This window comes from Anabrus simplex, chromosome 5 (genome assembly GCF_040414725.1).
Source record: "Anabrus simplex isolate iqAnaSimp1 chromosome 5, ASM4041472v1, whole genome shotgun sequence".
In the NCBI taxonomy this organism is placed as follows: domain Eukaryota; kingdom Metazoa; phylum Arthropoda; class Insecta; order Orthoptera; family Tettigoniidae; genus Anabrus; species Anabrus simplex.
Window position 1 is genome coordinate 430,257,602 of NC_090269.1, and position 14,210 is coordinate 430,271,811.

At 37.3% G+C, this 14,210-nt stretch overlaps 1 protein-coding gene across 1 annotated transcript in view; it reads right to left on the bottom strand.

Annotated features, from left to right (window-relative positions):
• Nucleotides 1-14,210, bottom strand: part of LOC136874605 (uncharacterized) — a 108,892-nt gene that overhangs the window by 33,629 nt on the left and 61,053 nt on the right. The window contains exon 4 of the mRNA XM_068227876.1: nucleotides 5,552-5,634. Within this exon, the coding sequence (XP_068083977.1) occupies nucleotides 5,552-5,634 (83 nt within the window). The remainder of the gene's footprint in view (nucleotides 1-5,551; nucleotides 5,635-14,210) is intronic.

Consider the following 14,210-nt stretch of genomic DNA (forward strand, 5'->3'; position numbering starts at 1 on the left):
TACTCAAGCCAAGGGTGTTACCTGTGTGGTCAAACTTAAAGTTAATACTAGAGACGATACTCTTGTCATTGTAAGTGTTTGTGGTTACTACTGTCCAATGAACTTTGAAAAACACTATTTCAAGTGGGTCATTGGAAACCCGGTTCGGAACTAATGAAATCCCTAATGAGTGTGTGAGGACTGAAGTGGTGACTAATTGTTTTTGAACTGTACTTGTTCCGTTGCTGCTGCTTTCTATTCATGCGCGTTTTGGAGCTGCCGTTGCAAGAAGCTAAGCTGGACTCGTGCATCTAAAAGAACCTGTGTCATTGGATTTCAACATTCGGTGCTGAAATCTTACAAGTCATGAGTCTGTTTACCACCTGGTGTGTTGTACCCTGTGCTGACTGGCCATTGGTACTCCGTCTTCCTGCACATTCAACAGTCCATGTGTACCCCGTGTTGCTTCTTCGATGTCACCCATTACTAAGTAAGACTGTTCCTAAATCTTATTCTCTTGGCATGAAATGATATGTACACGACGTGATTCAATGGGGGTTATGTCTAACTGATTCATGAACTAAACTGGTGGACTTACGTCAAACTCTTTGGACACTCTGGTACTCTGTGACTGAGTGATACCTTTTTGAGTGCATATGACTGAATGCTACCTGCCTAATCTCGGCCCCCTGTGATCCTCTTTCGGGGGGGGGGTTTGACTGCAGCGTTATTTAACAAACATGCTAGTTATATCGTATACTTTGGTGAATTATTTCATTCCACTACAGACCTCGTGTTCACGGCCTAGTTATTGTACGGAGCTGTGATATACCACAATTATATGAGACTGGAATCCTACTATATTTGAAGTATTGAATTAATAAAAACTTCGTATGTCAGGGACTCTGATAAATTCTGCCTTAGCACCTTGAACTCTTGGCCTACTGGGCATCTACTCTGTCTATACGAGGAGAAGTGAACCTTTCGTCACATAGTTATACTGTGTGTTATTATTTCTAAGAGTATAATTGCACAGCGGACAGCTACACGTACTCTTACGCCATCTATGAGACTACATTTGCTACTACAGTGTGTGTTTTGACATTGCCCACCAGGGCGAGTATCCAGCCTATTCCGTGTCACTCCTAGCGGGGAACTTGGAAGTGAGTCAATCTGCGCTTGAAGGTGTGGAGAGAAGATGCTAACGTGAACATGGCTTATGTTCCCGCTGCAAAAACAATGCATTCGCAGACTGCTATAGGGTAATGCCCTTACCCCTTCCCATCTGGGGAATTATATTCTTGTGTTATGGTGTAAATTAGTTCTATTGTAATTTTGTGTAAATATGTGTATGTCCCTAGGACGAAAGTTTGGGACAGTCTGGTGCAAAAAGGAATTGGACAGGGATTAATAAAAATGATCATGGCATTGTATAAGGAATAAACTTCATTGTTAGGTTCCGTATTGAGTTGAGACTATGCTTAAAGTAAATACAAAATGTTAATATTCCACCTTCTCAATACTAAAAAATCATTTGATGTTTTTACAAAAACATTACAGTGATATTAAAAGGTACTAGTTTCGGTCCACTGTGGACCATCATCAGCCTAGCCAAATTACAACAGTAAAAGACATAGTGATAAAAATAGTGTGGAGAAATGAGAGAGGATCTAGAAGATTGAAGAATGTGGATTGAAAATAAGTGTAGAAAAGAGTAAAACTCTTGTTATGACTAGAGGGGAGAAAGAAGGGAAAGGTCAGATTAGACTTGCAGACAAGCCCTTGGAAGTAGTGGAAACGTTTAAATACCTGGGGAGTGAATTAATGAAGAATGCTCGACTGGATGCTGAGATTAGTAAAAGGATTCAAGCTGGAAGTTGTTTCTATCATAGTGTAAGAAATATGTTATGGGACAAAGATGTGCCAATGGAAGCAAAGGATACTATGTACAAGATGTATTACGTACCCATAACAACTTACGGAGCAGAAACTTGGACAATGACAAAGAAGGATGAGAGTCGAATACAGGCAGCCGAAATGAAATTCTTGAGGAGTATGATACAGAAGAGTAGAAGAGACAAAATAAGGAATGAGAAAATCCGGGAAGAAATTGGAGTGGAAAAATGAATGATAGAATAGAGAAGAGCCGACTAAGATGGTTTGGGCACATAAAGTGAATGAGCGACGATAGAATGCCAAAAAAGGTGATGGAAATGCAAATCCAAGGAAGGAGAGGCCGTGGACGACCACGATTGAGATGGAAGGACACCATCCAACGCAGCATTATAGAAAGAAACCTGGACTGGGACACAGTGTTGGAGGAGGAGTGGTGGAACGACCGAAGAAAGTGGAGAGGAACCATATTTGCCCCTACCCGGCTACAGCTGGATAAAGGGAAATGATGATGATGATGATGATGTGGTTGTAAGTATGTGAATATCTTAAGTTTATTTCTTACTGGTGAGTTGTAGTGATAGTTGGAACACTGTTGCCTTACCTAGGCATATATGGATTAAGGTATGAACGCCGTTATTTCCTTGTGCTCAAATCTTGTGTAAGTCTGTTAAATAATCATGCGTGTCTTCTTTGTGATTTTAAATATATCAAAGTTTTGTGGTAAGGCGTCATGTTTAAGTCTGTTCTGTGTTTGTAACGTAGTTGGCCATTATTGCCCAAGTAATTTCTGAATTCACCTCCGCCTTGATTGAAAAGTTGATTTTCCCTTGGGTTTATTTGTTTCTGTATTTTGTGAGTGATTATGGCCATGGTTTGTTGAGTGTGATAATTCTTTGGTGAATTCTTTTAAATTTTGCTGTTGTGGTGTGTGTGGTTACACATTCCTACGTGTGATCTTGGTCGTTATTCTCATCTAAATTTTCGGTATATCTTTCCGTCTGTTTTGGCATTTCATTTGTCCGTGTTCGAACTAACACTACGCTTACACTAGTTTCTAATTTTTTTTGGATTATTATTATTATTATTATTATTATTATTATTATTATTATTATTATTATTATTATTATTATTATTATTTTTGTCAATTTGAATATCTGTTTTTCTCTCTCTGAGAATATTTATTTAGGCTTAATGAGTTTATTTTCATCCCTATTGCGGGCTTTTAATGAGATCCTTGTTCTAATTATTTTAGTAAATCCGCATTTACATTAACGTTTGTCAACAATGCCACTGTAACGTTTTCATTTTAATCGAGGGCTTAGACAACCCGAGTGCGAAAGATATGGAGCCTGGTCCTTATCTTATCGCTCCTGATTTGTATTGTTTTGCTATGTGTTCTGGCCTGACGGTTACGTAACTTATTATTGTCATTATTGGGGAGATTGTGAATTGTCGCCAGTGCGATATGTGCACCTTGTGGATTGCTCCGTGAATAATATTATGACTGTTTCCTTCTGAAACTGCAATTTAATTTTTTGGTTCACGGTGACGTTATGTGAACTGGTTCTATCCTGTAAATTATGTGTCGGTATTTTTATTTATTGTCTCTCCTTAACATGATGTTGTGGTCTTAAATTTTGGTTTTATTTGGTCGTACGTTTATTTTTCTGGGTTTGTCTCCTGAGGGGACATTATGTCTGTATTTGCCATGTTCTGTGTTAATGGTAATATGTCGTGTTTCTTCATTAATATGTGGTTTGGTGGGGTCTTATTTTCCACTGGGGTGCTGTCAAAAGCTCTCGATTTTCAATTCAAATGCTTCCCTTTTCTGTATAAATTTTAAATTAATTTAATATTAATAATAATGTTATTTGTTTTACGTCCAACTAACTACTCTTTTATGGTTTTCGGAGACGCTGAGGAGCTGGAATTTAGTCCTGTAGGAGTTCTTTTACGTGCCAGTAAATCTACCGACACGAGGCTGACGTATTTGAGCACCTTCAAATACCACCGGACTAAGCCAGAATCAAACCTGCCAAGTTGGGGCCAACCACTCAGCCCGGCTTAAATTAATTTAATATTAACAGACTTCAGACATGTGTCTATTAATAATAATAATTAAGTTAAGCTGATGCATCAGTATATATATAATTTTTTTTTTGAAACAGAAAGGTACTATTTATTAGAAATTTTATTTGATTTACACGAATTTTCATTTTACTTCTTAATACTGTTTTTTTTTTTTTGCAAGTTTAATGCTTCCTCCGAGTATTTTAATTTTTTTAATTTGATGTATAATGGTAACCATTATTCATTAATTACATTTTTATTTTATGAAAATTTTGGTGTAATTTTGATGTTGCTTTGCCCCGTAGTCCCTTGATCCACTCCTCTCTTGTTCCATTTTGGGTTGGTTCGAGTACTCTTCCATGTTTGTTGTGTTATTATTCTGATTTATTATGAGTTATTGCTCTTTCAATATTGGTCTTGTGTGCACACGTCCCTATGATGCACGTCATTCAATTATTTTATAAGGGGGTGTTGCAAACTTATTTCTACATACTTCTTTTTTACAAGCATCAGAGCATTCATCGCCAAGTAATCTCATGGATATTTAAGAGTAATAGTTCATTTACTTGTCTATGTTTCCCATTAAGAGCATCCAAATGCGGGAAACTTGCTGTCTTGATCAACAAAGCATTGAGATATATCATTTTCTGAGCTTAGTTATGTTAGATCGATATAGTTATATCATTTTCCAAAGATTTTAAATTTGAACAGGGTCAAACTTGTAGATCTTAAATAATGTTATTTTTGCTTTACATGCCAGTAACTACATCGACAGCTTTTGGAGACACTGAGGTGCTTGAATTTGGTCGCACTGGAGTTCTTTTATGTGTCACTAAATCTACCAACATACGGCTGACGTATTTGAGCACCTTCAAATACCACTGGACTGAGCCAGGATTGAACCTACAAAGTTGGCGTAAGAAAGCCAGCACCTGAACCCATCTGAGCCATTCAGCCCGGCAAACTTGTAGATAAAATGAAGTAGTTTCCAATCTGTAAAACTATGTATCATTTGGTGGTACAAAAGTCATCATCATTGTAAGAAAATTGAAAATACTTTACAGGAAATAACTGGAGATGGCATTTAACATTGCGCTGATAATTATTTCCACTTATGAGGCCTAACCTTAAGCCCAGCTTGCACATCCTCAAGTTTTTTATCAGTTAAGACCCTCTTTGCATAATGCATTTTTCTGTTTAACACACTGAAGACTGAGCAGGTGAGATCTTACACTGTGGACTGAGCATTTTAGCGAATTTTCTCATTTTTATACAAAAATAACCTTACTTACAGTCAGAAACCTATTTTGAATTTAGCAGTGTTTGAGCTATGCATGAAGCAGTGACAGTGAAAAATGAAATTTTTAAGTTTTCATACATATATTATAAACAAACCTGCTTTGTGAAAACTATTGATCAACCAGAGATATGCATATCTTCAATAACAACCACTGTACATACAGAGTCATTTAACCTATTCTTAACTTCCAGAACATTTCACTCAATTTTAGCCACTTGTTTTTTAAGATTGAAATATAACCCACACAGAGAGCTGTACTGTGTAGGATTAGGGGTGAGCAATCTAGTTAAGCTGAACTGTACTTACTTGTTTTCTTCTTTGATATACACGGTGAATTCATCAATTGCAGGCGTTTCCATGTCCACTTCTTTCTTAACGTCTGCACAAAGCTATAAACAAAATAACTTAAGAATAACAGAGTAAGGAGGTAGCAAGACTGAAATATAAAGATAAACAAGGAAGAGTTGACAGAATGAATTTAATAGTTGCACATTTAAAATATTAATAATTTATCTTGCAAAGTGAACCTAGAGTAAGCACAAAACACGAGTTCTAAGCAAACTCAAGCAAGCTGACAGCAACGACAGGCTGCTTTGAGTCCTCCACCTAGAGGCACACTCTGTTCTCTGCAATAAGAAGTAATAGGATATGGCCTTTAATCACAAAAGACAGGAAAGGAAACAAAAGCACATAATGATTTTCCTCTCCTTACTCCACCCTACCCGCGTCCAAGTAGGCGCCTGGATAAAGCCCCGGTAGCATCTCAGGTTAAAAAATTCATCTCGTCATTAATATGTTAGTATATTGCAGGTTCTGCAGAAGAGTAAAGGCATATCCTCTACGTATCATTCAATTCCCAAACTCTGCTGGTGGATGTCTCCATTCAACACATGATGTGAATAAATCCTATTGTCAATGATTATAATACCTTACTGCTACGTATCTTATCCTATTTTTCAAAATAATAACTCAAAAATAATTCTTACACTCATTTATTAGCATGATAATCCTGGTAAAAGAATGTAATTAAATTACAGTTCGCAGAGAAAAGAAAAGCGATGCTTGATATTCAATTAACACATATTTCCATTGCTTTCTATCGATAACATAGCTGAAATGGGATCTCTTCCGCTTATACATTCATTAGTTGCCAAAAATCGCTTTACTCAATTTAATATCATCACATAACTTCCAAACTTGTAATTCAACTCAACGGACGAATAGTTAAAGTTTACCATGTGAACAACATGCATATTGAAATTTAATGTTCATAAACTGATTAATATCCAAGTAAAATTCATAACTGGTCATGGAGTTGTCTCTACACAAGGTCTTTATCTTTATTTATTTGACTATGGGGCATATTCCATATTTGGGCCATCTTGGTGTGGTCATATATGATTTATGAGATACGAGATATTCAGTAAGTTTCCTTCTTATGGCTAATTATTGTTGCCACAGCCTAAAATATCGTTATAATTAAAAATATTTATTAATCACTGCTATATTAATTCATTTGCGACAGTGGCACTCATATATAGGTCAATTAAACCTTTCATAAAATATTCCATTAATATATCATCTGAGAAATTGTGCCAACTACTTATATACCATCAGTCATATATAATCTTATTTCATATACTACTGTGCCAATAATTCAATTTAACTCAATTCATCAATCTACTGTTTGCTTGGGAGATGATAATTCTCTATAAGACGACAATAATTCTTAACATAACTCCCTACATTTATACCATTAAGCATATGAAGTTCAATAACTACTCTTGATTTCTTACATTATTTCACAAATCGTCATTGAATCAGCTGGTCTCTTGATTTTACGTTCATCTCAACATGACCTAACCTTGCAACCTTCATTTCACATACGATCCTCTACCAACATTTATCATACGAATCCGTAACAACTTCTTCCACATAACCTCTCGACGAAATAAACATTACATCTGTAACGTAGATTGTGCAATATAGTTAAGATATCTTGAGAGCTTTCTCCACAATGAATCTTTCCATCACGGTTGTAAGAAATAAAAAAAAGAAAAATGCCAAAACAATATCTATGCATAGGCAACAGTGCCAAGTCGGTCACACCAAAAAAAGAAAAAGCAGAGTGGCTGGAAGCAGTACTGGGGCAAGGGAGGGGATAATAGGAGAGGTTTACTGTGGTAGGTACCAACATCCAAAATAAAGAACAACACCCTTTTCAAAGAAATTCTTAGAGTGACCAAGTGTATTGGAACAGCAACTATTATGAGAATACAGTACGCACTGACATACTTGGAGAATACAGATCCTCAAAAAAGTACAAGAGAGATAATTAAGCTAACCCTTTTTTACAGAATTGAACTGACCAATATACAAAGAGATTAATAAGGAACTGCCATGCAGGACCTATCTTTTTTTGATTTCCAATAGTTATACAGATAAATATATCAGATAATACATTTCCTGACTAGAATTTTCTAAACTCTTTAAAAGAAAGACTCCCTTTTTTTTTTGTGAATAGAATTGGGGTAAAAAGTTTTATCACAGTACACACCTTGTTAAACAAGGAAAATAAGCCCGAGCAAAACCCCGGACATTGATCACAAAGGCAAATAGCTTGGATCGCCGTTAGGAGGAAAAGTATTGGAAAAAGGAGTAACCCAACAAAAGTTTGACAAAATATTTACAAAACAAGTTTTCTCAATTTTTATTTTTGAAAAGGGAGGTGTCACACACACAATCACCTCAAATAATTATAATTGTTATTATTATCCGAACAACTTTGGAAGGAACAAGTATACTTTTACTATGAAGATCAAAAAATTATTTGGCCACATTAAAAAACAAACGAAGACACCTCCAGGGCGCTCTAATATAAAAACCATATACACCGAATAAAGGAAAAAAGGGTAGGGTAAAAAGAAGGATCAGCACAATAAGGATAAGTAAGGATGAAAAGAATGGAAACTCCGACTGCGTAATGGTTGAGAAAGTTCAGTCTGCCAATTTATGTTTTTCCGGAATCATCTAAGCTTGAGAAAGTTCTGTTTGATGATGTTCAGGCTCAGTCCACATCACCAATATTATAGCACTTAAAAATCAAATAATTTCAATAAGTTTGAAGGTGGCAAGGAGCCAGGCTCGAAACAAGGCCTTGAAAATTTTCATAGCATGTCATCACGGGAATGCCAAAACAGGCCAAGTTAGAATTTTTAAACAAGTTTACTTAAAGAAATGTTTAGCTCACCAAAGCCCATTTCAAGTCAACTCCATCAGCCGGTAGGGAAGAAAATGGCAGCACACGGCAAGTCGTACGAAGTCCGTAGCCCCCTCCACACACACTATTTACAGAAGATGATGATGCCAGTCTGCCCAAGACGGGCCAAGCAGTCCAATATATACACGCCCGGAAGCAAAGACCAGTTCATTTGAGAAAGATCATGTGACGTGGCAGATGACGGAGTAGGTGCGAGGCAGACAGAAAGACACCAGTCAGTGTGTCGAGAAACGTCGGAGGGTAACGACAGGTGAGCAAAAAGTAAGGTAATTCCGATGATAGGAAGAAGTATTGATAACCAGAGCAGATAATAATAATAGCGTATAGTCCTGTAGAAACATAAAATTGTAGAGTATGTGGAGATGTACATGCGACGAAGTTTGCAGAAACTCGTAGAACGTCGATCGAGAGGTTATGGTAGTAGCACGTTACACATCTCAACATTTCTATTACCATGTAATTCAAATCCATCTCTTCTTATTAATCCTTCTTCATATATAATATCTCATTACTCTTCCCTTAAATATCATCTTTGTTACGGTACAAGATTCCCTCGACGATATATTCTCTATAATAAACTCATATTCCAAGTAGGATCCATTTCTTCTTATTAATCAAGTAAATACGGTCATGTCTGTCGAACTGGTTTCCTCTTAAAACTTGACTATGCTTTGTAATACGTGTATTCTTCCCAGTATCTCCCAGTTCATAGTTGACCAGACTTTCCGTGTAGATTGGTACGTTAAATCAATATACACTCACCACGTATGTCAACATAACCATAACACTTCATATTTGAGTATATCTGCTATTTAAATTAATAATTATTTGCAGTTATACGACCAAGACCTACCACTAATATTTAGAACTTGGCACATAGGATTCATTTATAGTAAATATTTCACTAACACAGATTATTTCAACAAATACTGCAAATATTTTTACACAGGAAACTTATATCTTGTCTCTCCTCTGGGGATTGCTGGTTTCTGCTTGCTCATTATGCCATCTCCATGTAGCTGGATTCCACCTCTAGAGACGTCATCTCTGGCTCCACGGCATAGCACTGTTGGACTTCGTTATGGTAACCTGGGCAATCTTCTCCCAACAGTTTAGGCAGCTCTCATCATGTCGCAGTCATTCATAAAAGTAGAAAATTATATTATACGGGCAGAATAAATAACTGAATCATTCATTTTAACCTCTCAATAGATAGTGTCCTTATCTCGAAACTGTGCCTGTATATTTATTCAAATGTGGCTTATTTTATTACATATGTCTTTTCCCCAGGCTAATTAGTGCTTCCAATTACTATTTTAAATATTCTTCAGTATTATAGATTGCTTGTAGCAAGGGAATTCGCCCTTTCTCGTTTTTTTTTTTTTTTCCACGGCTTGAATATCTCCCCTCTCTAATATTTTGAATTAAAAGATATTCGATCCTCTCCACAACTTGACTTGGTCTGCCGTTATGGATCTCGGAATTCATCTCAAATATTTGTATTTAATCTGCTGTTTCCTTCCTTTCCAATGTAAGTTTGCCTCTTCTTGCTGCTAAGTTGATTTTTCAGTGCGATCTTTTTCTTACAGTATTAAGAATGAATTTGTTTCAACTACTTTTTTAAAACAATTCTTGTTCCATCTTGAAGCTCCTTTTGCAACGTCTCTATGATTCTATGCCTTCTAAAGCTTAGATTAATCTGCATCCTGGTGAGGATCTATATGCATTTGTGCTGTGTGAAGCTGCCGTGCGCCATTTTGTCTGCTCCTTTCCGTGCGTATGAGCGCCTCAAATGTAACGTAATGGTACATTACTTTAAAGTCATAACAGCTGCTGATAATTATTTCCACTTATGAGGCCTAACCTTAAACCCTGCTTGCACATCCTCAAGTTTTTTATCAGTTTAGACCCTGTTTCCATTATGCATTTTTCTGTTTAACACATTGAAGACTCAACAGGTGAGATTATACACTGTGGACTGAGCATTTAGCAAGTTTTCAATTTTTATACAAAAATAACCTTACTTACAGTCAGAAACCTATTTTGGATTCAGCAATGTTGAGCTACGCATGCATAACTTGATTTTCAAAATTGGAGCAAAACCACTAATTTTTATAAATAAATTTTTAAAACCCTTTTTCCTACCACCAATCTTTATTAAATTTTCACAATGCATATTAAAAACAAGAAAAATTGCATAGTCGGACACACCATGATACATTTATGAAACACAACATCCATACTAATCATTGAGAAATTAAAAAACTGTGGGAATTGGCTCTAGTATGAAATAATTCAAAACACTTAAGGAGACAAAAACCGACATTACATTGCTTACAATAGTGCTTTCAGCACAGACTTAACATCATCTGTGTGGCCTCTGAGATTTCTCAGATGTGCCGCACTGACAATCGATTCACAGGAGAAGTCACATTGAAATCTGTGTTCAACTGTTCACCACCCTGCACTAGTTGTGCAATGTAGTCAGAAAGATGAGCCTACTTTACTCTTGTTTCATTAAACAAGATAAAAGAGTTGACTACCATTAACATGAATACATGAAAAAACACTTTTTCCACCACTTTAGTTGATATCGATTGAATGGATAGTAGCTCAACATTTAATCGCTATGGTCTACGCCAGTTTTGTTCTGACTGTAGTCAATTATAGCATCAGGCTTCATTTTTTAATAACAACATATTTAGTCTTCACGGTAACATCAATGACCTAGATGTTGATTCCCATAGGGAACCTAAAATATTTGTCCTGAATGAGTAAATTTATAATACCAATATAATGGTCCGTTATTGGACATTATAAATTTTCCAGCTAACTCATTCTTGGTTGCCTGCGTTTCGCCCTCGTGTGCTAAGTTAGGCTCGTCAGTTGGGACTTAGCACACCACCCAAGACGCAAGGCTAGTGCATACTGTGGAGGCCACTGCATAGGCTATCTGAAGCCACCAGCAGTGCCAATGCACTATGAGAGCTATGTCCCATTTCCAAAAAATAGATGCCTGCCTGGCCATCAAATGAAGTAGATGTTGATTCCCATAGGGAACCTAAAATATTTGTCCTGAATGAGTAAATTTATAATACCAATATAATGGTCCGTTATTGGACATTATAAATTTTCCAGCTAACTCATTCTTGGTTGCCAGTGTTTCGCCCTCATGTGCTAAGTTAGGCTCGTCAGTTGGGACTTAGCACACCACCCAAGACGCAAGGCTAGTGCATACTGTGGAGGCCACTGCTGGAAAATTCATAGCACATTAGAGTCACTGCTCCTATTGCATCTGTGTAGTATGTACTGGTAAGACAGCAGCAACAGCATTCAGTGCCCATTGCTGCCATCTGGTCCTCATGTTATGAACTCCTTCCTTAGAAAAAAATGCTAGTCACTAATACATCAATGGGATTTAAACCTACCATCCCCTGAATGCAAGCGTATAGCTACACGATACTAACCACACGTCCAACTCGCTCAGTCATTTTTGAAACTATGAATTTTTCTATCAGCTGAGAATTTTTTTAAATCGTCATACTTTGTATAGGCTACACAAGATGTACAGTAGCCCACTGGTTTTCTGATTCAACATACTGTTGGTTAAGTTATTGTGTCAGTCGGCTCACTTACTGTCCACATATGACTGAAGTCTTGTCCAACGATGTGACATACGAACTGAGAGAATACCGAGTCGTTCTTCCAAATATAAAACAAGTACTATTGAGTGGTCATGAGCATGACTCGTAGTGATATGGCAGGCTAGATTTGAGTTTAACTCATTGGGCCCGAGCCACGGAACCGTTCCGTGCTTCATCTCGGTGGACCAAATGCCGGACCACGGAACTGTTCTGTTGTCTCATTTTACTACGTAATTCACCTTTTCCTCAAGAGAGGCCAGAGTGGGTTGCAATTGTGATTTGTGTAGGGAGTCTTTCTTTGCAATGTTATACGCTCTTTGCTAATATTTATCGATAGTGTGCTTGGTAATATTAGTTTGAAGTGGGCTATCTATCGACTTTGAGATTCGTTTGTAAACAAGATGGCTGCCAGTATAGAACTGATATTTACATATATATAACCCCTTTTAGGAAGTAATGATGATTAGGAATGTCATTTTTTCAGTGAAATTAGTAGTAATATTAGTACCAGTGTGAGCAAAGCTCCTGAAGAACAAATAGATGTGGAAATCAAAGAGAAAATGCAAAGAGAAGGATGCGTTTCAGCTCAGCAGGCGGACTGAGTAAGGACCCGTGATGCTAATAATATAAAATGTTTTACTCTATTCCTTGTTCCGCAGTTTGTGGTATGAAAGACTTTTGTTTTCATGTATATTTAAAACTTTAATTGTCTTGTAAGTAAGAAATTTCTCACGATATGAAGCGATACTATAGTTCCTCCAAAAATAATCCCAGCGCCAATGCAGTTTCAATCCAACAAATATGCAGGGCTCAATGGGTTAAGTAATTGTCAACAGTGAACTACGTTATAATACTAAGATTCATTAAATATATAGTATAACCTAATAGCCTACCTACTTACTAGCTACTTTAGAATTATATTTTGACTACCTTTTTAACACTGTAAATAAATCCATGTATTATTTAAACCTCCCTGTAAGAAGAGGACAGTAAATGCAATGAACCGTGTGTGTGTGTTGTGTCTCACTGATCCGTGACTGAGTATGATTCTTTTGGTGTGCCATGGCTCACTGTATGTCTCGCTGCAGCGGAAGCTCAGCTCTCTGCCAGTGTCTAGTGTGCCGATAAGGAGCCGTGTGTATCTTGTATCTCACTGAGCCTGCTGTGCACACGATTCTTTTGGTGTGCCATGGCTCACTGTATGTCTCGCTGCAGTGGAAGCTCGGCTCTCCGCCAGTGTCCAGTGTGCTGACAAGGAGACGTGTGTATCTTGTGTCTCACTGAGCCGTACTATGCGCACAATTCTTTCGGCTCCCCACCAACGTCCAGTGTCCCACTAGTCAGCTGTGAGTGCGCCACTTAGCACTGTCCGCTGGAAGTAAGCTGAATCGTGTCCCATGAGCTCGGCGTTCCTGTGAATCGATTCACTTGGACACTTGAATGAATCGATACACTGCTTCGAATCATTAATTCAGTAGCCAACACTAATGGGAGTTAGCACTAATTTTACACAAGCATTTTCAAGGCTAACTAAAGTCTCCTCGCCTACAATGGAAAAAAAAAGTGAGTATCTAAGCATCCATATACCAGAGAAAATTAAAATAAACAGCAGGGGTACAAGTGTGGTTACAGCTAAAATTGACAGAGGAAAAGTAATAAATTATAAATTTACCAACCATTATCTTTGATTTCTTCATCCGAACAGTCGTCATCGATGTTCGAACTAGGATTAAACAATAAAATCTCCAGTTCTTGCCAGTTTAGACATTGAGTCCATGATTACACCAAACTACTGTGCATTTACAATTCACTCACTCATCAGCCGTGCTAGGTCATGCAGCCATGTGAACCTGCCTCGGTAGTACCAACTTAGTATCATAATAGAAATAGGTTCCAATGGTGTGCTGCTACCTGGTACTTTTTAATTAATTACAAGCACTGCGGAATGTGTTCCAGCACTCTGCTAGTGTTTATAGTATGTTGAAGCAGATATAAAAACACTAGAACTCAATGCCTTGCGTCGCTCATCCTCCACGGAACA